The sequence below is a fragment of the Cricetulus griseus genome, chromosome 5 (genome assembly GCF_003668045.3).
Source record: "Cricetulus griseus strain 17A/GY chromosome 5, alternate assembly CriGri-PICRH-1.0, whole genome shotgun sequence".
In the NCBI taxonomy this organism is placed as follows: domain Eukaryota; kingdom Metazoa; phylum Chordata; class Mammalia; order Rodentia; family Cricetidae; genus Cricetulus; species Cricetulus griseus.
Window position 1 is genome coordinate 124967367 of NC_048598.1, and position 25824 is coordinate 124993190.

Consider the following 25824-nt stretch of genomic DNA (forward strand, 5'->3'; position numbering starts at 1 on the left):
GAGGAATTCAGTGTTTCCTTTTATATAATAGTGAGTAAAAATATATTGACTATGAGGATCACTATCTGGAAGGGAAACAGCAAAGGGCACTAAATGGCTTGGCTTCCAAAATAGTAAAGGATTAAAAAAACCAGCAAATGGTATCTGGAGCCAAGCAATAACAGAGCCAGGAAAAGACAATAAAGTTGTATAAATAGTAACAAAGTTGAGATGGAAGCAAAAAAAAAATCCTGGTAATCATTTATGTAAACTTTATACAAAGCAAACAATAATCCAAGCATATGCAAGATAGAACTTTAAGTTTGAACCTCAAATTCTATTTTATTGTTAATTATAAGGAAAATACTTCAAGAGATCAAAGACTGAAAATAACTGGCAGACAATACTTCAGTAAATAAGCAAAATTGCAGGCAGAGAAATGCTAACATCAAAGTTAAAACAAGAAAAGAACAGGAGAGGCCACAAGTTACAGTAAGAGATGGATGGAGAAAGCTGTCAGTGTATATAACTCACTGCCCGATCACAAGTTCTTGTTTTATCCAGGCTGAGCGACTACCTAGTCAAATCTGTGCACATGGTAGGCCCTCAGTAAATGTGCCAGATTAATCTCGGTTTTTAAATCAATCTTGCTACAATAGCTTTGGGAATAAACAATTATAATGATATTATAGCAAATAATAGGATCCAAGAATGAAAGAGAACATACCAGTTAATATTTTTATGATGATAAATGACACTTTGAGAGGGAAATAAGTAATGTGAAATAGGATTGTACAATAGAATATCTGGAAGGCCATTATATAAAAGATGGAAGCAGCTTATTTTAGAAGAAAGTGAGATTTGGCTCAGTGTCATGGAAATTCATCCACACTGCAATAATAATAGCATCTAAAAAGAAAATGTGCTGCCTCATAAGATTTTTCTTACTAAAATAATCAAAACAAAAACATATGACTAACTGGAAGAGGTTTTCCTTGATTCTCCATTGAGTGACAGGACTGGATAACATTAGGGGTTTCTTTTAGATCTAAGATATTCTGAGTCAGCCTAGTGTGGTGGCACATGCCTTTAATCCTACCACTTAGGAGGCAGAGGCAGGTGAATCTCTGAGTTTGAGGTTGGCTTGGTCTACAGAGTGAGTTCCAGGACAGCCAGGGCTACATAAAGAAAGCCTGTCTCAAACAACAACAACAAGAACAAGAACAACAAAAAACCAAAAAAACCCACAAACAAGCAAACAAAAACCACCTCCTAAAACAAACCACACACCACACACACACACACACACCCACACCCACACCCACACAGAGAGAGAGAGAGAGAAAGAGAGAGAGAGAGAGAGAGAGAGATTTTGAGTCCATGAGATCACTGAAAATTGCATAAACAATGACTATTTTCTCATATAATATTTACCAGGATGCTTGTGTAGATGTTCCTGTTTTCAAGTGTGTGGGAGTATGCATGTGCACACGAGTGCATGTTGAGTGTGGAGACCTTAAGTTGATGTAGGGTTCTCCCTCTATCACTCTCATTTTTTATATGGAGGAAGGTTCTCTCAATTAAAACCAGAGCTCACTGAATGCCTAGTCTATATCTTCTCTTGAAGATAGCATGCTGGGATTACAAGTGGTCACCAGGTTTTATCGGTTTCTTTAGCTATGACTTCCAGTATTCATGCTTGTGTGGCAAGCACTTCACCCTTGAGCCATGTCCCCAGCCTCCTCTCACTTGGTGAACATCAGAATCATTCACATATTTGACCTAAATGGAGGGGGAGGATTTTAACCTTTTACCTACAGCCATGACATTCATCTTCAACCTTGGAGATGGCAAGCAATATCAATACCACTCTTTCAGTTCTAAATCTCTTCTTAAAGAAGCATAAAAATCAGGCTTTCCTTTACTTAGTTCCATCTTTAAAAATGTGCTATTTATAGTCATAAAATATCATGTGGTATTTTCTCAGACTACAGTAATTGCTATAATATCAGTATAATTGTTTAATTCTAAAGCTACTATGGAGACACTGATTTAAAAGCATAGGTGGAAAAAAGGTACAAGAGAACTATATCTCAAAATAAACCTATCAGTGAATTAATTTGACTTTCTAAAGATTATGTACTAGTCAGTGAAAGGTTCAGGCATTATGCTGGCCTGCCTCTGTTACCTGGCGGAATCCACTCAGGCAGTACCCTGGTCAGCCCAGGGTTCCATGGCAACTAAGTCTACATAAAGGTGTAGAGGACCCCTTTAAAAGACAGATCCCTGCCCACTTACGCTCCTCTCTGTTCTTCCCCTCTTCTCTTCTCCTCTCTCTGCCCCTCAGTCTCTTCTCTCTCCCTTTCTCTCTATGGTGACCGGCCATGGCGGTCAGCCATTAACTCTGTTCCTCTTCTCTCTTAGTCTCTCTACTCGGCCGGGCCTATAATAAACTGGTTAATATGTCTCTTAGTCTCATCTTGCGCCTTTTCAGTCATTTCTAATTTAAGCAAAAGATTAACTGTCAGTTTTTGTGAAGGAAGAATATGCTGTCTAGAGAATATGCCAAGGTTTTGTTCTGCTAACCAACAAATATGATCTCAGTGGGTGCCTGTTTCATTAAAATGCCTTTGCTTCTGAAAGGTTGTCTTTACTACAAGTGATTATAGTCTTGAGTAGCAGAAAATTATTTTTGATTTTCTATGTAGTCTGTTGTAAAATTCAAGACCAAGACAGAGCCATTACCCAAGTTTAGGGTTTATAATTTTCAAGAGCTCAGAATGGGAAAGGGGGTACCCAGAGGGACAGGAAGAGAGGTAAATACAGAAGAAGGTGGGAGGTGGGTAAATGTGGCTAACAGTATCCAAGAGATCTGGTAGGGGAAATGGAAAGAAGGGGAGAAAAGAGTAAAATAATAACAAGGAGGTCTGGAAAAGTCACAAGGAATCATACTATTAACTACCTTAAAAAACAAAACAAAACAAAAACAACAAAAAGCCATGCCAGGCAGTGTGGGGCATGCTTTTAATCCCAGTATGTGGGAGATAGAGGAGGGTGATCTCTGTGAGTTCGAGGGCCAGCCTGGTCTGTAGAGTGAGTTCCAGGATAGCCAGGGCTGTTACACAGAGAAACCCTGTCTTGAAAAGCCAAATACAAATGAAAAACCCAAACAGCAACAAAAAACCTCACTGTAATATACATAATTCTGTATATAAATATGCATATACAGCTTTAACGAGCTTTCTTCATCGGGGCTGAGGGTGATTCCTCCAAGATCCAAAGACTACCCAATGAAACCCTAATACCAGGCACGAGAAGCCCTCTTTTGAGTTGTTGATCAGGACTGTCTGAGAGACTCCCAAAATGTACAGGCTATTGATGCTGCCTGTGGCCCCAGAGGTGGAACATATAGTCCCTATTGTTTAAGATACCATGCACTCCATAACTAGGATCCAGAGACCCCTGTTTGGGAACTGAGCTGAATGCCTCCTTCCTGAGGACTAGCTTTCATGGCAGAACATTACAGAAAACCAAAACCAATCAAAATTACTAATGCATCAAGCAATGTTCCAAAGGAAGGGGGTAACCAACAGACCTGTCTACTTATGACATCTATGAAACACATCAATGACCAGCATGGCTTGATAACCCTATGAAGGCAAGAATGACACATACCTTGACTGTAACCAACAGCTCTCTAATTGGACTTAAGACCCATTCAATAAGAGGAAAACCATGCCTGGTATTAGAAAACTAGCTAAAATACTCAGTGCTACTGAATGCATTTTTATTGGAGGAGAATCTACAATGACTAATTTACTAAACCATTAAAATCCCTAACAATTCATAAACACTTGTCCTTATACCCACAGATAAGTGTAGTCTTTACCCCTCATTAAGGAAACTTCTCTTTGCAGCTGATGGAGACCATTACTGAGAACCAAAACTAATCAAAATACAGAGTTGTGCTAATTTTCAAAGTGGCTGTATGAGTTTGCACTCCCACCAGCAGTAGAGGAGTGTTCCCCTTTCTCCATGTCCTCTCCAGCATAAACTGTCATTGGTGATTTTGATTTTAGCCATTCCGACAGGAGCAAGATGGTATCTCAGAGTTGTTTTGATTTGCATTTCCCTGATGGCTAAGGGCATTGAGCACTTTCTTGAGTGTCTACCAGCCATTTTAGATTTCTTTATTGAGAATCCTCTATTTAGTTCTGTACCCCACTTTTTAATTGGATTATTTGGTGTTTTGGTGACTAGCTTCTTGAGTTCTTTGTATATTTTGGGAATCAGCCCTCTGTCAGATGTGGGGTTTGTGAGTATCTTTTCCCATTCTGTGAGCTGCTGTTTTGTCTTGTTGACTGTGTCCTTTGCCTTACAAAGCTTCTCAGGTTTAGGAGGTCCTATTTATTAATTGTTGATCTTAGTGTCTGTTCTACTGCTGTTATGTTCAGGAAGCGGTCTCCTGTACCAATTTGTTCAAGGGTACCTCACATTTTTTCTTCTAAGAGGTTCAGTGTGACTAGGTTTATATTGAGGTCTTTGATCCATTTGAACTTAAGTTTTTTGCATGGCAATAGATATGGATCTATCGGTAATCAGCATCCAGTTTTGCCAGCACCATTTGTTGAAGATGCTTTCTTTTTTTCCAATGTATAATTTTACCTTCTTTGTCAACAATCAGGTGCCCATAGATGTGTGGGTTCATATCAGGGTTTTCAGTTAGATTCCATCGGTCTACCTGTCTATTTCAGTATGGTCGTTCGTCAGGAAAATGGGAATCAGTCTACCTCAAGATCCAGCAATTCCACTCTTAGGCATATACCCAAAGGTTGCACATTCATACAACAAGGACATCTGTCCAACAACATTCATAGCAGCATTATTTGTAATAGCCAGAACCTGGAAGCAACCTAGATGCCCCTCAATTGAAGAATGGATAAAGAAAATGTGGAACATTTACACAATGGAGTACTACTCAGTGGAAAAAAAAACAATTTAATATTGAAATTCACAGGCAAATGGATGGAACTGGAAGAAACCATCCTGAGTGAGGTAACCCAGTCACAAAAAGACAAACATTGTGTGTACTCTCTTATATATGGATTTTGGACATAGAGCAAAGAATTGACCAGCTTACAATCTACACTGCCAGAGAAGCTAGGAAGCAAGGAGGACCCTAAGAGAGACATACATGATCCCCCGGAGAAGGGAAAAGGAACAAGAACTCCTGAGCAAATTGGGAGCATGGGGGATGGGAAAGGGAGCTAGGAGAAAGAGAGGAGAGAAGAAGAGGGGAAAGGATGCCATGAGGGAGCAGGAAGGTTGTATAGGGGGAAGAATAGAGGAGAGCAAGATAAGAGATATCAAAATAGAGGGAGCCATTATAGGTTTAAAGAGAAATCTGGCACTAGGGAAATGTCCAGAGATCTACAAGGATGACACCAACTAACAATCTAAGCAATAGTAGAGAGGCTACCTTAAGTGAACTTCCCCTATAATGTGATTGATGACTGACTTAAATGCCATCCTAGAGCCTTCATGCAGTAGCTGATGGAAGCAGAAGCAGACACCCACAGCTAAACACTGAGCTGAACTCCTGGAATCCAGTTGCACAGAGGGAGGAGTGATGTGCAAAGGGGTCAAGACCAGGCTGATGAAACCCACAGAAACAGCTGACCTGAACAAGGGGGAGCTCATGGACCCCAGACTGATAACTGGGAAACCAGCATAGGACTGACTTAGACCTACTACCTGACACCCACCACCTGAATGTGGGTGTCATTTAGGAGGCCTTGGAAATCTATGGGGCCTCTGGCAGTGGATCAGTCCTTATACCTAGAATAAAAATGGACTTTGGGAGCCCATTCCACATAGAGGGATACTCTCTCAGCCTAGACATACTGGGAGGGCCTAGGGCCTGCTCCAAATGATATGACAGACTTTGAAGATCCCCATGGAAGGCCTTACCCACCCTGAGGCGCAGAAAGGGGATGGGATAGGGAGTTACTGGGGGGCAGGGGAGGAGGGGAGGGAGAGGGAACTGGGACTGACATGTAAAACAAGCTTATTTCTAATTTAAATTAAAAAATAGAAAAAAAGAGATACCATAATAGGGGGAGCCATTATAGTTTTAAAGAGAAATCTGGCACTCTCTAGTCTAGAGATCTACAAAGATGGCCCCAAATAAGAATCTAACCAATAGTGGAGAGGCTACCTTAAATGCCCTTCCCCTATAATGAGAATGATGACCACCTTAAATGCCATCCTAGGGCCTTCATCCAGTGGCTGATGGAAATAGAAGCAGACACCCATAGCTAAACACTGAGCTGAACTCCTGGAATCCAGTAGTAGAGAGGGAGGAGTGATGAGCAAAGGGGTCAAGACAAGGCTGGAGAAACCCACAGAAACAGCTAACTTGAACAAAGGGGAGCTCATGGACCCCAGACTGATAGCTGGGAAACCAGCATTGGATCAACTTAGACCCCCTGAATGTGGGTGTCAATTAGGAGGCCTGGGCAGTCTATGGGGCCTCTGATAGTATATCAGTATTTATCTCTAGTGTACAAATGGACTTTAGGAGTCCATTCCACATAGAAGGATACTCTCAGCCTAGACACATGGGGAGGGCCTAGGGCCTGCTCCAAATGATATGACAGACTTTGAAGATCCCCCATGGAAGGCCTCACCCTCCCTGAGGAGCAGAAAGGGAATGGGATAGGGGGTTTGGGGGGCAGAGGAGGAGGAAAGGAGGAGAGAAGTGGGATTGACATGTAAAATAAAAGTGTTCTAATTTAAATAAAAAAAAAGAGTTGTGAAGCCCAGTCCTATAAGATATATCTATACAACACCCCCACACCTATGGTTCATGGAACATTGTGGAAGAGGGGGCAGAAAGATTGTAAGAACCAGAAAACCAGGGATTTTGCTGTGACATTGTATCTCCTAGCAATATCAGAAGCTACACCCATCAAGTCTCACCAAAGTGATTGCCCAAATGTGAGCTGAACAAGGATGACACCAAGGAACATGCCAAAATTATTATCATCCAGACAAATGCAAACCTGGCCCTGCCCCTTGGGGACCTGGCAGAGGGGTCACCCCTGCACTCAATGTAGGCAGTACCCTGTCTCTCTACAAAGGTGCAAAGGTCCCTTTAAGAGACAAGCTCTGCCTACTCCCACCTTCTCTTTGTTTTTCTGAGGAGGCAGGTCTCAGTCTCTCCCTCTGTCTTTTTCTCTCTTCTCTCTCCCCTTTCTCCCTTCCTTTCTCTTACTCCCTATCCCTTCCCCCAATAAACTTTCTACATAAGTCCTGCCTGATGACATTGTGTATTTGTTCCTCGCCTTCCACAGAACCCTTCCAAGGTGCCCAATAAACCTTATATCATAAAAAAAGTGAATGGAGAAAAGTTCACAAGGGTTCAACCTTAAGGAACTACAGGCAACTGCACAAAGCTGAGAGTAGAAGAGATGGTCTTCCCCAGGAAATGGTACAATTGGTTGTTCAGTGCCAGTCAGCCCTGAAAACACACATACAAGGAACCTTGTACAGGCCAAGCAGATTATATTTAGGAATATATGCATGTATACATATATGCATGCAATAACCTCTAATGAAAAAAGGGACCATGAATTTGAAGGAGAGCAGAGAGGAAGTAGATTGGAGGGTCTGGAGGAATGAAAAGGAACAGAGATGCTGTAATCATAATATCAATCCTCCCCCAACTTAAAAGGGATCAGTAAGCAAATTAGTTAATATTTAAAAACATTTACTATAAAAATAGAAGAACATCTAATTAGTTATTTTTGTTTGTTAAATCAATAGCAAGTTTTATCATTTTAAGATGAATGAAGATGGCAGATGTAGGAAGTTCTAGGTTTTGTGGATAAAGAATAAACATAGTTAATAAATACCTGAACAACAAAAACAGTTTGGGGCATTACTAATTTCTTCCAAGAGCAAGGATAACTACAAGCATTTTCTGGGCATTAGTTCATATATGGCATAACACATGTACTATGCATAGCTGTTATTTCCACTTTATTTAGTTCCACTAGGTATTTTGGCACTATGGTGTTATAAAGAGAAAAGAAAACATGGCCCAACTTTTAAGTTAACCAGCTACTGCAAACAGCATCTTAAAAATTAAGAAAACACTAGGTGTTGAGGTGCAGGCCTTTAGTCTCAGCACTTTGGGGATATGTAGATAGATCTTTGTGAGTTTTAGGCTAGCCTAGTCTATAGACACAACCTAGTTTATCTTGATAACTTCTGCAAAATGGTGTCAGTTTTATAAGAAATCAATCTACTAATAACCCAATAGTCCAGTGTATACACAGTAAGATTCCATCAAAAAATTAAGAAAATAAGTGAAATAAGTAGTGATAATATTACTGAATGAATCCATATATATTGATTAAAATGAAAATATATATAAGAAATGAAATATATGAGTGAGACATAATCAGAACTGGGTCGAGGGTCATTCGGAAAGTTAGGGTAGTATCAGGTCCAGAAGAACCAGAGCAAATGGCTAACTGTGGTGCCTATTAGCATACTAAAGTGCATGCTGGCCTCCAGGCTCCCTCAGCTTCTCAAATACCTATTACAGAGTCCATGCTGGCATTCTGTCTCTTTCCACTCCACCCCACCCCTAAACATCTCCAGCTCATGGGCTTCCCTTCCCCCAGCTTCTCATTCCCATATAACCCTGCCATTTTGGCAATGTGCTATTTGCACTCACTCTGTCTCCCTCTCCTCTCATGGCAGGATCCTATATCTAGCCATGTTTAGTCTATTACTTTCTCTTTCTGATCCAGCCTCTTCCAGGTGCCTCTGGCTGTACTCTCCCTCATATCTACAATAAAAGCCATCTCATCAACTATACCTTGAAATGGTCATGTTCTCACTCTATGTAGGTAGGAAATTTCTACAGGTATCCATCCTTGAAACAAAACAGCAACTACAACAAGGCTTAAGGACTCAGAAAGGGAGAGGCAATGGCCACTAAAGAAGTCTCCCATCGAGAGTGAGAGGACTATCTTTTAATTAAAAGTATGTTCCTTAAAATGTGAAGAATAATCTTTGTTAGTGAAGAGAAAAATGAAGTTTTTCAATAATGATAAAAATGTGATTCAAAATTTAAAACCATATTTTGAGCAGAAAAGAGTTCATTTCATAAGAAGTAGGCAGTTAATAAGAAGAACCAATTAAACTGAAATCCAAACTCTCCTCGTTGATTAGAAAAGTCCCACTTTAAGGACATTAGGGAAGCATTAAGAAGTTACAAGTGTTTGGTTCACAAATTGGAAGCTGTAAGACACTGGGCTTTGCCCAACTAATCCCAGCACTATTAAGTCTGTCTTGATAGTTTCTGTGGAATGTGCCAGTTTTACAAGAACCCAATTTGCTATCTCAGTACTTGTTAATCTTCCACTTTGTGCTTTGATGTGAAGACACAGCTTTATAAATTGGTGGCTGCAAGGTTGAAATCCAAACAGCAGTCTACAACAGAGCCAAGCAAGCCAGCAGGATTTGAGTGGGGCAGGCTTCTATGAAGCCTTCTTTTCCATAATGGGGGGCATTCTACTTAATTACAGGGATGAATTTCAAGAAGCTGTGTAACTGGGTTGTGTCTTAAACTGAGGTACACACAGTAGAATAGTTAAAATCAGTTTTAAGAATGATATGAACTCGATTAATACTGAACTTTATTCTTTAAATTTAAAGTGATTTGTTTATATGTATGAATGGTTATACTTACATTCGTATCTTCAATAAAAACCTTTCTTCCCCAGAGGCAGACATCCACAGATATACACAGAACTGAACTCTGGAACTTAGTTGCAGAGAGGGACTAATGAAGAGCAAAGGCTGGTGAAACCCACAGAAACAGCTGGCCTGAACGAGGGGGAACACATCAACCCCAGATGCTGTCTGGGAGGCCAGTACAGGACTGATCCAGACCCCTGAACATGGATGTCAATAAGGAGGCCTCTGCACTCTAGGGGGCCCCTGGTGGTGGATTAGTATTTTTCCCTGGTGTAAGAAGGGACTTTGAGAGCCCATCCCACGTGAAGGGATGCACTCTTGCCCTGGACACATGGGGAAGGGCCTAGGCCCAGTCCAGAATGATGTGGTGGACTTTGAGGAGCCCCTGTGGAGGGCCCTCCCCTGCCTGGGGAGTGGAGGGTGGACTGGGTGGGGGGTAGATTGAGGGTGGGGGGAGGGGAGGGAGAGGGAGAAGGGATTGACATGTGAAACAAGCTTGTTCCTAATTTGAACTAATAAAAAAAAAAAAAGAAAAAAAAACCTTTCTTCCCATCATACCTTGGGGCAGTCACGTCCTCACTTTAGAAAGGTGATTCATTAAGATCAGGTAGCTTATATCCATATACAATGCATATTTCCTGGTGACTGAACAGTCTCCCTCAGTCATTAGCTATCTGATATACCGAAGTCATTTTTTTTTCTAAAATAATAACTTACTATATAACTTCTGCTGAAAAAAAAAAGCGCAAGCTTCAACTTCAACTGATTTGGGCAACTCTACCTTGATAGAAAAGCCTTTTAAAACCAAATCTCAAATATTTACCAAATTTATGTGTATTCTTTCTACCCCAGCCTTTGGTTCTAATCAGTCTGGCCAGTTATTGCAAATTTTATGCTTCTTATTTGGATTAACATATCATCTTTTCCTATCCAGATCCTACTCACCCTAAAAATTCTTTATAAAACTTGCTCTGACTACCTAAGCTTAGAGTTGCTACAGCTCTTCTGATATATTTTTATCACATCTTCAAAATTATAGCAAAGAGTTGTGCATTATAAATCTCAAGAAATTTAGATTTCATTTCTGCCTCTGCACTAACTAGCTTTATAATGTCAGGTAAATTTTTTAATATCTCTGGGTTTCAATATTAGACTTTTTAAAGAACAAAACAAAAACTCTAGAAACTCCAATGTATTGGGTTCTATACTATGTGAGAAAAATAGGAAATATATTTTAATATAAACTTATTATTTCTAAATGAACATTCAGAAATAAAGTTACCTCTCAGGTATTTGAAGTCTTTTTTAATTCTCACTTATTAACTCACTATATATATATATATATATATATATATATATATATATAAAATAAAAGGTACACAAAACGAAGGCAAACTTTATAGGCTGAAAAAAATGGCTCCACAGTTAAGAGCACTGGCTGCTCTTCCAGAGGATCCCAGTTTTGTTCCCAGCACCCACACTTCAGCTCACAACTGTCTGTAATTCCAGTCCTCGGGTCTGATGCTCTCTTTAGCTTCCACAGCACTAGGCACACATGCTGTACAAACATACGTGTAGGCTAAACACCCATGCAGATATAAACTAAATAAATAAATGGCAAACTTTAGCTCAATTCAATTTGAACAGTTATTACAACTTACTCTTCTAGATTATATTGATTGTAAAAATCAAGGTAAATAACAAGAGCTGAAAAGTATAATAATACAGAAGGTAAAAATCACACTCAAGCCTTTTTTAATGACAAGAATATAAAGATTACTTTCTACCCTTATCTATATAGCTTAGCATGGTTTTGTGCTTGAAAGCATCCCTGAGCTGTTTCTCACCCAGGGTTCCTCCCATGCCCACTTGTTTCCTTGCTGAGATTCTCTCAGAGGCTTCTATATAACAATATTTGCTTTCATTAGAAAAGGGAATACATAGCAAAAAGAATGAAGAGGCAACCTACACAGAATATCAATAGCTGTACAGTAATGTACCTTGTTTCCCGTGCTAAATTCCTGGGGCAGATTTCCATTAGAATAGCTGTGAATTCTTTCCTCCCACATTCCACCTCTGAGTTCTAAACCATTCATTCTGGGCTTTTTTAATACAGCACTCTAAGACTGAAAAAGTCTGTATTAGCAAAACTCAAACAGCAACCCTGTTCTCAGTTTTATATAAGGTATTGCTACCAAATAGAAGGATATACACTAGGAAGTGGCACATTTCTCTGAATTGCCAATACTGGTTTTATAGTTTGTTGTTTTCAATGTATGCTTTGAGGTTAAATTTAAAATCAACATTACATTACCAGGAAATATCTATCACAAATTTAGTAATGACTCTGCACAATTAAATATCAGCGTTAGGTTGTGGACCCTCTCCGTCTCCCCTCTCCCATCTCAGTCTCTCCTGCTCCTACAACTTTCTCTGAGGCAGAGTTGATAAAGCCCAAGGTGTTCTGTAATGTTTTTGTAGTCTCCCTCCTTGCAACAGGAAGCAAACTCAAATTATAACTTTACTTTCAGTGCCTTGTAACTTCTGGCACGTAGACTAGGTTACCATGATATGGAACTTTATCCTCCCACTCAGAAAATTCTCTTTGTTCTTGGGATCTGAAGGAAAAGTCGTGTCCCTTGAGGGCCCTATCATGGCTTTGATGTTATCTTTCCTAATTGCTCTCCCCCTTCAGGATCTCATCAGCCAGGAGCCTGTAAGTCTCCTAACAAGGGATAATTCATTCATTTCCCACAAACATGCTTTTTAAAAAGTTATTATCTATTAGCACACCAACATAAGAGCCTTTTAAAGGTGTTTTAGCTTTTAAAGTAAGATAATGCCAGAAATATAGTATACCAAGTACCTAAGTACCTTAAAAAATAAAAAATAAAACCAAAACGAAAGCCAAAAGACCCAAAGCTGGCTGCTGTGGGCCAGACACTTGGGATGTTGAGGTAGGATTGGGAATGGGAAGTTTGTGCTACATAGTGTGTGGGGCACACACACGCACGCACACATGCACGTGCACGCTCGATTTCAGGAAAGAACTTTAAAAAGTTCCCCATACAATGTTGATGTCTAAGGTTTGGACTGTGCCCACCTTCCATCTGGGGTGGGTTGATAGTATACCTGCTAGAACACACCTTGTAAAATGATAGAGCAGAGCCTCTTCAAAAGCACACATCTTAAAGAAAGGATCAATGCATGATGGGCTTTCTTCAATGACAAGGTAGTGATAAGGGAGACAGTGATACTGGTGACAGATCCATGGTATCCATCATTCCAGTGGGTTTTATCTTCCCAGGTCAATGTTTAATTATTAAAGCAGTGACAGTTCTGCAGCACAGGAATTCGTGCCTTGTGAAAAGGGCTAAGTAGTAGTGTTGTTTAGTAGTGGGATACTCAGAAAAGAGACTTTTTTTTTTAAATGAGACACATCACTGGAAACCAACAGAAAACATTTACTGAAGATCTGATCTCAATTGACTTGGTAGGCATGGGCAATGTGTTTTAAAGATTGGCAGGTATAGTTAATGTGCCTCCTTTGTAATTAAACAGGTGAAGCTGGAAGAAATATGGGTTACACAAGGATACAAAATTAATGTACAAACCCATGGAAAACAACTGTGCTTAAATGTCAAACAATTAGCTGGGATACCAGCATGGGACTGATCCAGTCCCCAGGAACGTGGGTTTCAGTGAGGAGACCTGGGAAATCTATGGGACCTCCTGTAGAAGTTCAGCACTTATCTCTAGCATAGGTGTGGACTTTGGGAGCCCATTCCACATAGAGGGATATTCCCTGAGCCAAGACACATGGGGGTGGGCCCAGGCCCTATCCCAAAGGATATGATAGACTCTGATGACACCCTATGGAAGGCCTCACCCTCCCTGGGAAGCAGAAAGGATATGTGATAGGTCGAGTGCTAGTTGGGGGAGGGGTGGTAAGGGAGGAGGGGAGGGAGAGGGAACTGGGAATGACATGTAAAACAATCTTGTTTCTAATTAAAATAAAAAAAATCTGAAAAAAAATGTCAAACACTCAGGTAATACTAGTTTTGATAGTCTCTCCTAGGCTTCTCACCTGTATTTCCAATGTCTTGAAATAAAAGTGTGAAAAACAATGACATCAACACCCTTATTTCTACTTGGATAAAGCCAATTACATGAAAAACATATCTCAATTTAACACACCATATCAAGGTAAAATATTTTCCTTTTATAATACCTATTCTAAGAAAATGTTTATTCCTGAAGTTCATATGTACCTCTACAATCCTTAGGCTTCTAAAGAATGTGACCGACGAAAATCACGTTGTTCAATCTATCTCTTTAGCATCAACTCCATCTACTCCAGTAATCTAAAATTTCCTATTTCAGAATAAATAACTTTTTTCAAAAAAAATTGCTATACTTACTTGTCTCCTACAATTCCCAGGTTGATTGTGGGGTAACCATGTTCCTGAATTGTTGCTAGAAGTGTTGACCGATTGCTGTCTCGAATCTTTCCTGGTAAGAGGTCATCTTCAGGATTTAGCAGCTACAAAGTCAAAAAACCATCACTAATTATTTTCTTAGGTCATGTTGCCTATTCTAATGGAAGAAACTAGATGTGAATAAGTTTAGCATTTGGGCATCTATGACAGCACCTGGCATGTAGAGGTTATATGCTCAAAGGAAATTTGAATAAATATTGTAAGTAAAGGAGAATGGTAGTTGAACAGTGGGCCAAATTTAATACTAGCTTTAGCTATAATTTGGCAATAATGTCAAGGATGAACTGGGCTTTCCTAGATACTGATTATTATAAAACTATCTATGTTCTGGCAATACTTATTTTACAATTCATCTTAAAATATTTTTTATGTGTATGGGTGTTTTTGACTGCATGTATGTCTATATGCCATTCGTGTCCTTGGTGACCACTGAGGCCAGAAAAGAGCACTGGATTCCCTGGAACTGGACTTAAGGTGTTTGTGAGCTGCTATGTGGGTACTGGGAGTCAAACCTGAGTCCTCAGGAAGAGCAGCCAGTGCTTTAGTCACCAAGTCATTTCTCCAACCCTCTCCCAATTTATCTGATCATGAGAACATCTGATATTCCCAAGTCTGAAGAGAATAACCATTTGCCTTTTCTCTTTCAAGCTTCCTGGTATGTTTTCTGAAGTATAATCAACAACATTAAAGAAAAACTTCTTAAAGGAACAAATATTTTGTGTTTGAAACACAAACTTAAACAAGGAATACTTAGCTATACCCATCCACAATTCCATTTCTCTGAGTTAATATTTACCAGTGATGTCTATGAAGGAAATTTGTTTTATGTTAGGATGTTTCATTAAGGCTTAGAACAGTAGGAACACCTTTGGATTCAGATTAAATGCAAATTACTCAAATTTTCTCATTTGTAAAATGACTTCATTACAGCCACCTTATAATGTACTTGTCAGAATTCAAGTAACAGTATATGCACATAAATGAAACTATTATATTATTGGTTATATATCAATAATATTAATATATTATCAATACTATAGTATACCATTACCATATAACATTTATTAATAATATTAATTCTTTATATTATGTTTTTTAAAAAAGATTTTATTTATTTATTATGTATACAACATTCTGCTTCCATGGATATCTGCACACCAGAAGAGGGCACCAGATCTCATAATGGATGGTTGCGAGCCACCATGTGGTTGCTGGGAATTGAACTCAGGACCTCTGGAAGAGCAGTCCTATATTATGTTATTAATGCTTCAATAAATGTGATTTTTCTTTCCTCATGATAAGAGTATCTACTTTCCTTTTGGTTCTCAGATTATTACTCTTAGGGGCAATTCACACCAAACCTACTTACAGTGTAAACACAGACTCAGGACCACAAAATACTCATGAAAAGGAGCCCTTAACCCAATACACACACACTGAAGATTAGGTGTAAGTTATATTTTGAGGGCCAGCAAGATGGCTCTCGGTGGGTAAAGGTACTTGCTCAAAGTCTGACAGTCTGAGTTTGATCCTTGGAAGTCATGTACAGGCACAGAAGCGATAGAACTACATGAAGTTGATTTTTACCTTCACAAATACACCATGGCATGCATGTATGTGCTTCAACCCTCCCCAATAATAATAAATAAAGTTAAAAAAAGAGAGGGATACTTCAGTTTCAGAAATATTATAAAAGTTAAAACTTGCTCTATAGACCAGCCTGGCCTCAAACTCACAGAGATCCACCTGCCTCTGCCTCCCAAGCACTGGGTTTAAAGGTGTTTGCCACTACTGCCCAACTAAATTTTTTTTATTCACCACTACTTTCCTCCAATTTCCTCTCATCCTCTTGCTTCTTTTTTCCACCACTGCCCAGCTGAGTGTTTTATTTTTAAGGTACTGAGGATCAAACTCAGGGTCCCCTGTGCTACAGTACTGAGCTTCAACCTCAGACCCAAAGCACTACTTGGTAGTAGACTAAGAAGGAGGCAGACAGCAAGACCACCATCTCAGATACTTTGTCTGTTAATGTGGAACAGCCAGGGCAATAACCACAGTTCCCCTTTAATCTTTCTGATTCATTAGTGATATTATGTACCCAGAGTTTTGATTTTATGTTAAAAAGTAGTGGCTTTGAAGCAATCTCATTACAAAGAGGCTGGAAAAACTCTCTGCCATGTCACCCGGAAGTCTTCCCTTAAACAGTGTACTAATTTACCTTTATCATATGCTATAGGACACTGTAACCCATGTCTACACTTAGTCACTGGCAGAAACTGAGACTGCTATTGCAGTGCTGATATAGATGAATTATCTGATCTCAAGTAGCAAAAGTATTACATTTGTAATTCTATAGAGGCCAAGAACTGCAACTCTTTAACTCTGTTAGTCAGACAAGTTGCTTTAAAAAGAAAACTGCAGGTTTATATTATTATTATTATATTATGGTGTTTTTTATGACTGTTGTATTTTTGAAAACAGTTCCAGAAATAAGAGAATAGTTAGCGATAACTGGAGAACCAGTAGTTTGTAAAATTGACATAATGAAATAATAGCTGGTTAAATGGGGGCAGGGGGATAGATTTGCAGTTCATTTTAAATATTTTTAAAGAAGCATACCAAATTAAATGGAAAGCTAAATATATGAGAATAAACCCACAATTTTCTTCTTTACAATTTAATCCCATCTATCACGTAAATTCCCATTTCATGCTTTTGGTTTCATCAATGATGCTACTAACTCCTTAGCTTTTCAATACTCAACTTTTGGATGTTGATTTTTTCCCTTTAATCTATTCTCTTCCCAAAGACCTCAATGATTAAAACCTTCATTTTTCCTTTTCTTCTTTTCTTTTTCTTTCTTTTTTAAGACAGAGTCTCACTATGTAGTCCAGCTGGGAACTTGCTATGTGGACTAGGCTGTACCTGGCTCTGCCTCTCAAGTGCTAGGATGTATGCCACCACACATGGCTCCATTCTGTTTTATCTCGTTTTCATTCAGTCTACGACTAGCATCTTTACAATTTCATATCAACAGCCCAAGTGTCCACTTCTAGGCATTCAGTATATTCTATCTGAGGTATTTTTAAGCTTTATAAGTTTAAAAATTAGCCTTGCTAATAAACTTTGCTTTTGAGAAATGAAGCAGAAACATGAACTTGTAATACTCTACTATTTCGTGTGTAATAGTTAAACTGTACCAAACCTTGGTGTGCAACTCAAACTATCATAAGTGACAATTTTTTTCTTCTTAGAAGATTTACTCATTTATTTTATGTGAGTGCTCCTCTGCATGTACACCTGCATGCCAGAACAGGACATCAGGTCTCACTATAGATGGCTGTGAGACACCATGTGGTTGCTGGGAATTGAACTCAGGTCCTCTTGAAGAGCCGGTGCTCCAAACCACTGAGCCATTTCTCCAGCCCCAAAAGTGATGGTTGTAAAACACACATTTAGATCTCTGTACTCTGACATAGGATCATGGACAAACTGATTTAATTGTAGCTCTAAGTGGGCTAAAAAGGTGAAAGTTTGTTCCAGCAAGTTACCTGCTTTACAAATTCTTGCCAGTCTCTTCTTGAGCTGTTCTTACTAACATCTCTTTGAGAACCAGCCAACAACCAATTCCAGTTCTCAAAATCATGTATGTACACTGTTGTAGCTGCTTCCTTAGGGATACTGCTGAGATTTTGTAGTAAGTAGAGAAATGTCACCTCAACATTCCCTATTTTGCTATAAAGATGATTTTTGATCTGAAGGCAACTATGAAGCACCAAGTATAAGAGCTCTTTTAGACTAGGTGTGGTGGTGCATACCTGCATTGCAGTGCTTGAGAGCTGGAGGCAGGATGATTAGGAGTTCAAGGTTATCCTCAGCCACATAGAGATTAACTACATGAGATCTTGTCATATAGCTACATTAGCTGGTAATATAGCTAATATGCCCAACCCCAAACACACACACACAAACATGATACGTTAAAAGGAAGGATTTAGGTAAGAAGTCTTGCCACTAAGGTTCTCTTATCGATTATGCTGCACTTCACTCAATTCTCTTAGCCTCACTGCTCAGGGGATATAATCGTTTAAATGCTAAATGTCTCCTCATCGTCTCATATACATTTGGTTCATAGTTGGTAGCACTGTTTGGGGGCATCATGGAACCCTTTCAGAGGCTCAACCTTGCTGGAGGAAGTAAATCACTGGGGGCCAGCTTTGAGGCTTTATAGCTATGCTCCACTTCCTATTTTTTTTTCTGTTTGCTGTGGGTGGATGGAAATGTGATGAGCCAGCTTCTTGTTCCTAGGAATTGCTGGTAAGCCTTTCTTGCCATTATAGACCCTAGCCCTCTAGAACTGTAGGCTAAAAGAAACCTTTTCTTTCTCAAATTCCCTTTGGTCATGATATTTCATGACAGCAATAGAAAAGTAACTAATACAGAGGATTTCCCTATGATGATCGGTTCACTTATTTGGAGTTATATTTATTGGCTGAGCTCCCAAAGTTAGTTATTTTTTTTAATCATCAAATAAAGTTATTGGGGGCATTTTGGTTATTTGATCAAACATGTACCAAAGTTTTCTCTTGGTGAAGAGCTGCTAGGGTATTTATTTGATACTAATAAGCATCTTATCTACAAAATGGCTACATTCATGTCTCTAAGGTTTTTAAAATTAGTTTATAAACCATATATTTTATCTGAGGAACAGGACTGGAGGGAGATTTCCTCTTTATCCATGTGACTGTGAAATTTTAGAGTCCAATGTTGAAAGTTCAATTTGTCTGTTTATATAATGAATTCATGCATTCATCAAACAATGAACTACCTCTAGATGTAACTCTACCTTGTTTGGTCTTGTATTTATCTTTATAAAAGGGATTCTTTCATCAAGGACAAATGCAGTACTTGGAGTACTTTTAACATGACTATAATATTCACACAAAAATACTTTAAGAACAAAGGGGGAAACAATTTTAGATATTCAATGATTAGCATTTTTATTGTTATGCAAAGCTTCAAGAGGAAATCTTGAAAGAAAGGAAAAGTTCTTTTGTTAAATTCTCATGAAGAGAATATCTGTCTTAATTTGTCTAAACGACAAATCCACTTAGTTTATCATTAGAGACCTCCCTCAAATTCTGTTCTTCAGAGATTTAATACTATGGCCTTAATGATTTCATCATGCGCCTAAGAGTCACTTTCTCATACACTGAAATGATTTTGCCTGCTTCTAAGACTTCTGTGTAAGAGGAAGACTATCACTTTTTGAAGTGGTCAGTAACTATTTTCATCTTCCCTGAAAGCAGCAGCTCTTTTATACACCTTCACTTTTCTTTCTCCATTTTCTAGAAAATATATTAGTTCCTCAAACTCTAATTTGATGATACATGAATACTCTAGACTATCCACATCATCCAGATCAACAGATTTCTCTCTCTCTCTCTCTCTCTCTCTCTCTCTCTCTCTCTCTCTCTCTCTCTCTCTCTCTCTCACACACACACACACACAGAGTCAGATTATAAACTCTAATAGAATATATTTTTATTAAAATAGCTTTTACTTATTGCTCTGAAAAAATGTAAAGTTAAGCTAACTCTCTTGGCTACTTGGTTATAAGGTAAGATAAGACAATAAAGAGAAACATTTATAGCTTTTAAACATAATTTAAGGAGTTTAAAATTGATATAATGACTTGGTAAAGTGCCTGAGTGGATCCCTAGCACCCACATTAAACAAACAAACAAACAATCAAACATGTCCCCTCAGCAAAGTTTATAATCCCAGTGCCGGTTGAGCTCTAGTTTCAAAAAGAGAATACACTTAAAACACTTTTTTTTTTTTTTTTGAGAGTGAGAGAGAAAGGGAAAGGGAGAGAATAAGGAGTTGGGTGGGTAGGAAGGCAGGGAGGTATAGCACAAGTTCTTTTCAGTCTTAATAATAAAAACTCGGAGCCAGCTATCAGGGGGTAAAAGTTGAAGGATCAGAGAAGCAGAGCAGCCAACCACTAGAGTTCTTATCTCTACCAATGCTTAGACCAATGGGGGCGATCCTGTCCCAGACTGACATCTCCTCAGACTGCACTGCTCTAGGAATCTCAGACTGCATCTCTCTTTTGTCTCCTCCGGCCTTATAGTCCTCTCTCTGCCCAGCCACATCACCCCTGTCTCCTCCTCTCTAGTGCTGGGATTAAAGGTGTGTGATCACCTTTGTATGAGCACTGTTTCTCTTTTAGACAGATTCAATATCGTGTAGCCCAGGGTGGCCTTAAACTCACAGAGATCTGTTTGCCTCTGTCTCCCAAGTGCTGGGATTAAAGGTGTTTGCCACCACTGCCTGGCCTGCACTCTGAGTTTCAGTCAAGCTTGATTTGTTAGATCATAAACAAATGAGGGAGGGATCTGGGAGGAGCTGGTTGAGGGTAAAGAATATGATCAAAATATATTGTACAAGGAAAATCCACTTCTGGCAGTAACAATGTGAGCAGCCAGGTGTGATGGTCCACAGCTTTAATTATAGCACTTGGGGGTGGGGGTAGGGAGAGAGGCAGATCTCTGAGTTCCTAGGCCAGTCTAATCTACATAGTGAGTTCTAGGCCACCTAGGGCTACATAGTGAGACCCAGTTTCAAAAACAAAACAAAACAAAACAGAACACACAAACAACAACAAACCACAAGTAAAAAAAGTATTTATATTTAATATTGTTTAAAATGCTTAAGATGGTGAATTGTATTTTGAATGTTTCACTACAATTTTCAGTTCAAAAAACACCGATGACATGGGTAAAAAGTAGTTTCATGGAATAGTGACAGCATTGTCAGGAGAGGCAAGTTAGGAGGAGGCATTTTTCATTGGGAAGGCAAAGTTGGAAATATCCAAAGGAAGCTGAAGAGGGAGGCTTGATCTATTTATGTGCAGAGAAATGGGATCACCAAGAGCCCAAATCAGAAGATAAAGGCTGGAAAGGGGTGGGGATCAGCTGCCCTGAGTGTAAAAGTGACATCCCATCTCCTGGACTCCTGCTTTCTAATTTTATGATCTTACATTCTATAGTTATGCTGGAAACTTTCAATGTATATCTGCATATCAAATATTTAATATCACATTTCTAGTAGGATTTCTTTTTTTCCCCCCACAGGTATATAAACTATTAACAGTGAAGGCCCAGGGACTCATTTCTTCTTGGATACACACACAGTACGGCCCCGGCGGCCAGTGGTCTTGGTGTGCTGACCTCAGACACAAAGGCCCCACAAGTGGCACAGCCCCCTGTGGGCTCTAATCTTCTTCAGTTGCTCCAGGTCCTCACACAGTTTGTTGTCTAGCCCATTGGCCAGAACCTGGCTGTACTTCCTGTCCTTCACATCCTTCTGTCTGTTCAAGAACCAGTCTGGGATCTTGTACTGTTGTGGGTTCTGCATGATGGTGATCATGCGTTCCACCTCGTCCTCCATGAGCTCTCCAGCCCTCTTGGTGAGGTCAGTGTTCGCCTTCCTCAACACCACATGAGAACATCTCTGCCCCACACCCTTCATGGCAGCGATGGCAAAGGCTATTTTCTGCCACCCATCAATGTTGGTGTTGAGTACTCTCAAATGTGCTGGAACTTCCCAGGGATCACTAGAGACATGGCGGCGGCACAATCGGTGGCGTGTAGGCCTCCTGTGGAACCTCTAGTGGGATTTCTAATAGATACCTTAATTGTAACATGTTCAAAATACAAGTCCTGGTTTCTACTGCCTAGCCTTTACTAGGTAAACAGCTATCCTTAGGCTTGCTTAGGTAAAAACTTGACTCCCTATATTTTCTGATATTCTACTTTAAATTTCTTATCAAGATATGCCAGGTTTATCTTCAAAATATACTATGGGTCTGGCATGTCTCACCAACTCTCCAATGCACTTCTTTGAAATTTTCTCAGTACATCTCATAGCCTACCTTTTATCCCTTGTCCCTCCTACAGGCTACACCATGTAACAGAACACAGTCAATGCCTTAAGACTCATTCTATTTACTAATATTCTATGCTATTTTTCTACTGTTCCAAGTTGGGCATTGAGATTAAAATGGTGTATGTGCTATCACCTTTCCAACCTCATTTTTCTTTTATACACCTTTTACTTTTCTTACTGCCACATGGACCTTGCTATTCCTCAGATATGATAAATGTGTAACCCACCTCAGGGTCTTCCTTCTGTTGTTCATCTGTTTAGAATAAACCTCTCTCACGTGGCAAGTACTGTAGATACCAAATTTCACTTCAGCAGTCAACCCTAATCACCCTTTCTATAACAGAAGACTTAACCAATCAGGTACAGACAAGAAAATAAAACTCATCTAGGTATTTCAAATAAAAAAGGTGGGAGAAGACTTTTAAATACAAGGGACTGTATTAATAAAAGGTTATAAATGTGCTGCAAAACTTGGAGGCATTATTAAAGACTAGTGACTGCAGAAAGCTGCCTTTGTGTTCAAGGCTGCTGCAAAGTGATGGGCTAAGAGCTGGGCTTCTGCTTCTGCTTTAACCTTCTTTCTATCATCAATGGCCACGTAAATGCACCCAATTAGCAAAACGTAAGTAGAGGCTTAGTGTGGCACAAGCATGAAATCCCAGTGCTCAGGAGACTGAGGCAGGAGGGCTATGAATTTGAGACCAGTATGAACTATATAGTGAGACTCTATCTCAAATATCCAAAAAGCTAGTAACTAGACAGCAGCTGTCAAGAGAGCCCGAGACATTTACTTTACAGACTTTCACAATAATTGTAATAGTTAGGGCTGGTGTTGGATAAGTTTCAACAGACAATAGTGTCTATGGCCATTCTTTATCATTTTTACCCTCTATTTCTATTTGTGCCATTATACTATTTGCTTATTGACTACTTACAGTTAGAATCTCAACTGTGTATGAATATGGAGTTTATCTTTCTTGCCTATCACAGACCTGCTGTATCAGAACACTGCCTGGTACTAGTAGCATAGTAAGTAGGGATGGGTTTGGGAGTAGTGCAAGGCAGTGGAGACAGGTATTTTAAAATTTATTTCAATGTTTTCTTACAGGAATATTATGTATGTTGGACATATATTCTCTCCACCAATAGACTGTTTTATAATTGACATTGTTTAAAATAGCCACTTCAGGGTGATTAATAAAAAGCAAACTGACATTCAGTCCATTTTATTATTGTTTTCATATTTTCTATAGACAGTGCATTCTCTAGTTCTGTTCCCATGGATATTTGTTAAAGATTAAATGTCAGTTTGTTACCAGGCAACATTTCTTCTGTAGTTGCTCTTTGTTTTTGAAACAGGGTCTCATGCAGTCCAGGGTAGTCTCACTCTTCCATGAAAAGTGATTTCTGATACCATGCATGTGGACTGGAAAGTACCAGACATACCTAGTGGGAAGTCTTAACTTTAGGTTCCTCTGTATGGTGACACTTGTACTATTTATTTACTTTATAGACATCTTGGAAACTGCCCAAGCTTATTATAAAAAAATGCTGATTCCTTCATAGAACATGACGTTTCTAGGCAAGGGTATCTCCTGCATTTCTTAGTATGAGTCTTATTTTCTTGTACCTGAGCTTCACTTGCAGAATAAACAGTGTAGCTACAGAAGGTTACTGGGATTGCTATGAGCCATTCTTCTTAGTAGAAAGCTATCAACAACTGGTGGTGCCCTGACTGATGCTGTTTCTTGTTCAATATATTTCTAAGAAAACTGGCTCAAGATTTTTTTTTCCTAAGAATTATTCTTAAATTTAAGAGAGATTCTTACTGGCTGTCCTGAAACTCATTTCATAAACCTGGCCAGCCTCAAACTTGTGTCAGTTCTCCTGCCTCTGCCGCCACACATGGTCTGGATGTCCATGGGATTCATACTTCATACATGCAAGACAAATGCTCTACCAGTTAGCAATACCTCTCAGCCCTGGAATCTGAGTGTATAACACACACACACACACACACACACACACACACACACCTCTCAGCCCTGGAATCTGAGTGTATAACACACACACACACAGACACACACACACACACACACGAACACACAATGTCAGAGGTTAAGAATGTATACTTATACTCACTCATATGTGGATTTTAGACATAGAGTAAAGGATTACCAGCCTACAATCCACACTGCCAGAGAAACTAGTAAACAAGGAGGACCCGAAAAGATACAAACATTGTCCCCCGGAGAAGGGGAAAGGGTCACGGTCCCCTGAGCAAACTGAGAGCATGGGAAGAGGGGGGAGGGAGCTACGAGAATGAGAAGGGAAGAAGAGGAAGGATGCAGAGGTCATGAGGGAGCAGAAAGGTTGAGTCAGGTGAAGAATAGAAGAAAGGGTATGTGATAGGTAGGGTTTTAGTTGGGGGGTGGGTGGTAGGGAAGGACAGGAGGGAGAAGGGAACTGGGATTGTCATGTAAATCAATCTTGTTTCTAATTCAAATAAAAAATGATTAAAAAAAGAATATATACTTATAATCACTTAATAGTACTGCCTAAATTTTAACATGTACATTTTTTGAAATAAATGACAGTTAATAATTCTATTTATTTCATTCTGTCATAATTCCTGCATCCTTAATAAGGTTATAGCTTCATAAAACACTGGGCAGGTTTTAAATAGATGCACAGATATTTTGTGTGACATTCTTAAATTTATTTATTTTTTATTTTATATGTGTGGGTGTTTTGTCTTCATGTATATCTGTGAGCCATGTGCATGCAGTGCAATGCTCGTGGAGGCCAGAAGAGGGCACTGCATCCCCTTGAACTGGAGTTATAAACAGTCCTCAGCTACTGTGCAGCTTCTGGGAAATAAACCTGGGTCTAAGGTGGCAATCTCTCCAGCCTCTTGTATGATATTCTTTAGGATGCCAAAGCAACTGTCTTGCTTGTCTCTGAAGGCATCCATATTGTATCACATTAGATTCAAGAAGAGTACAAAGAGAAATGCAAATTTTAATGATCATGAGACTCCATTTCACCCCAGTCTGACTGGAACCATCACGAAAACAAATGTCGACAACTGCTGGCAAAAGATGTAGGGAAAGAACAAACTATTCATTGTTTCTTGGATGGTAACTGGTGAAGCCACCATGGAAATCAGTTTCAAAAAACTGAAAATAGAACTATGTAATCCAGCTCTACCATTTACCTGAAGGACCAAATCAGCACACCACAGACATACTTGCATAGCCATTTGTTGTTGTTGCTGTACTATTCATAATAGCTAAGAATTGGAGACAGCCTACATTTCCATCAATAAAGAAAATGTGGTACACAGACAAATTAGATCTTTTTCAGACATAAATATGTTTATGTTGGTGGTAATAAAAAATAGTAAAGGCCAAGAAACTATGAAGAGGCCCATGAGAATGGGAAAAAAAAAAGCTTTTAGAAGAGAAGGAGAAGAACATAAGAGAGAAAAGCAGGAGGAGGAAGAATAAAATGAATACAGCGGGGAAAGGAGGGCTAGGGAATCACCCGAAATGTAAAATGAATGAAAACAGTATATGAGAACAAGTTCCTTTGTAAGCTAATTTAAAAACATCTGCAC

At 39.3% G+C, this 25824-nt stretch overlaps 1 protein-coding gene and 1 pseudogene across 6 annotated transcripts in view; both read right to left on the reverse strand.

The window, feature by feature from the left end:
- LOC100762786 (gephyrin) overlaps window positions 1-25824 on the reverse strand; it is a 375076-nt gene that overhangs the window by 32179 nt on the left and 317073 nt on the right. For all 6 annotated transcript variants that reach the window (XM_035444849.1, XM_027418340.2, XM_027418336.2 and 3 more), the window contains one exon: window positions 14175-14296. In XM_035444849.1, the coding sequence (XP_035300740.1) occupies window positions 14175-14296 (122 nt within the window). The remainder of the gene's footprint in view (window positions 1-14174; window positions 14297-25824) is intronic.
- LOC113836008 lies at window positions 20853-24402 on the reverse strand (annotated as a pseudogene).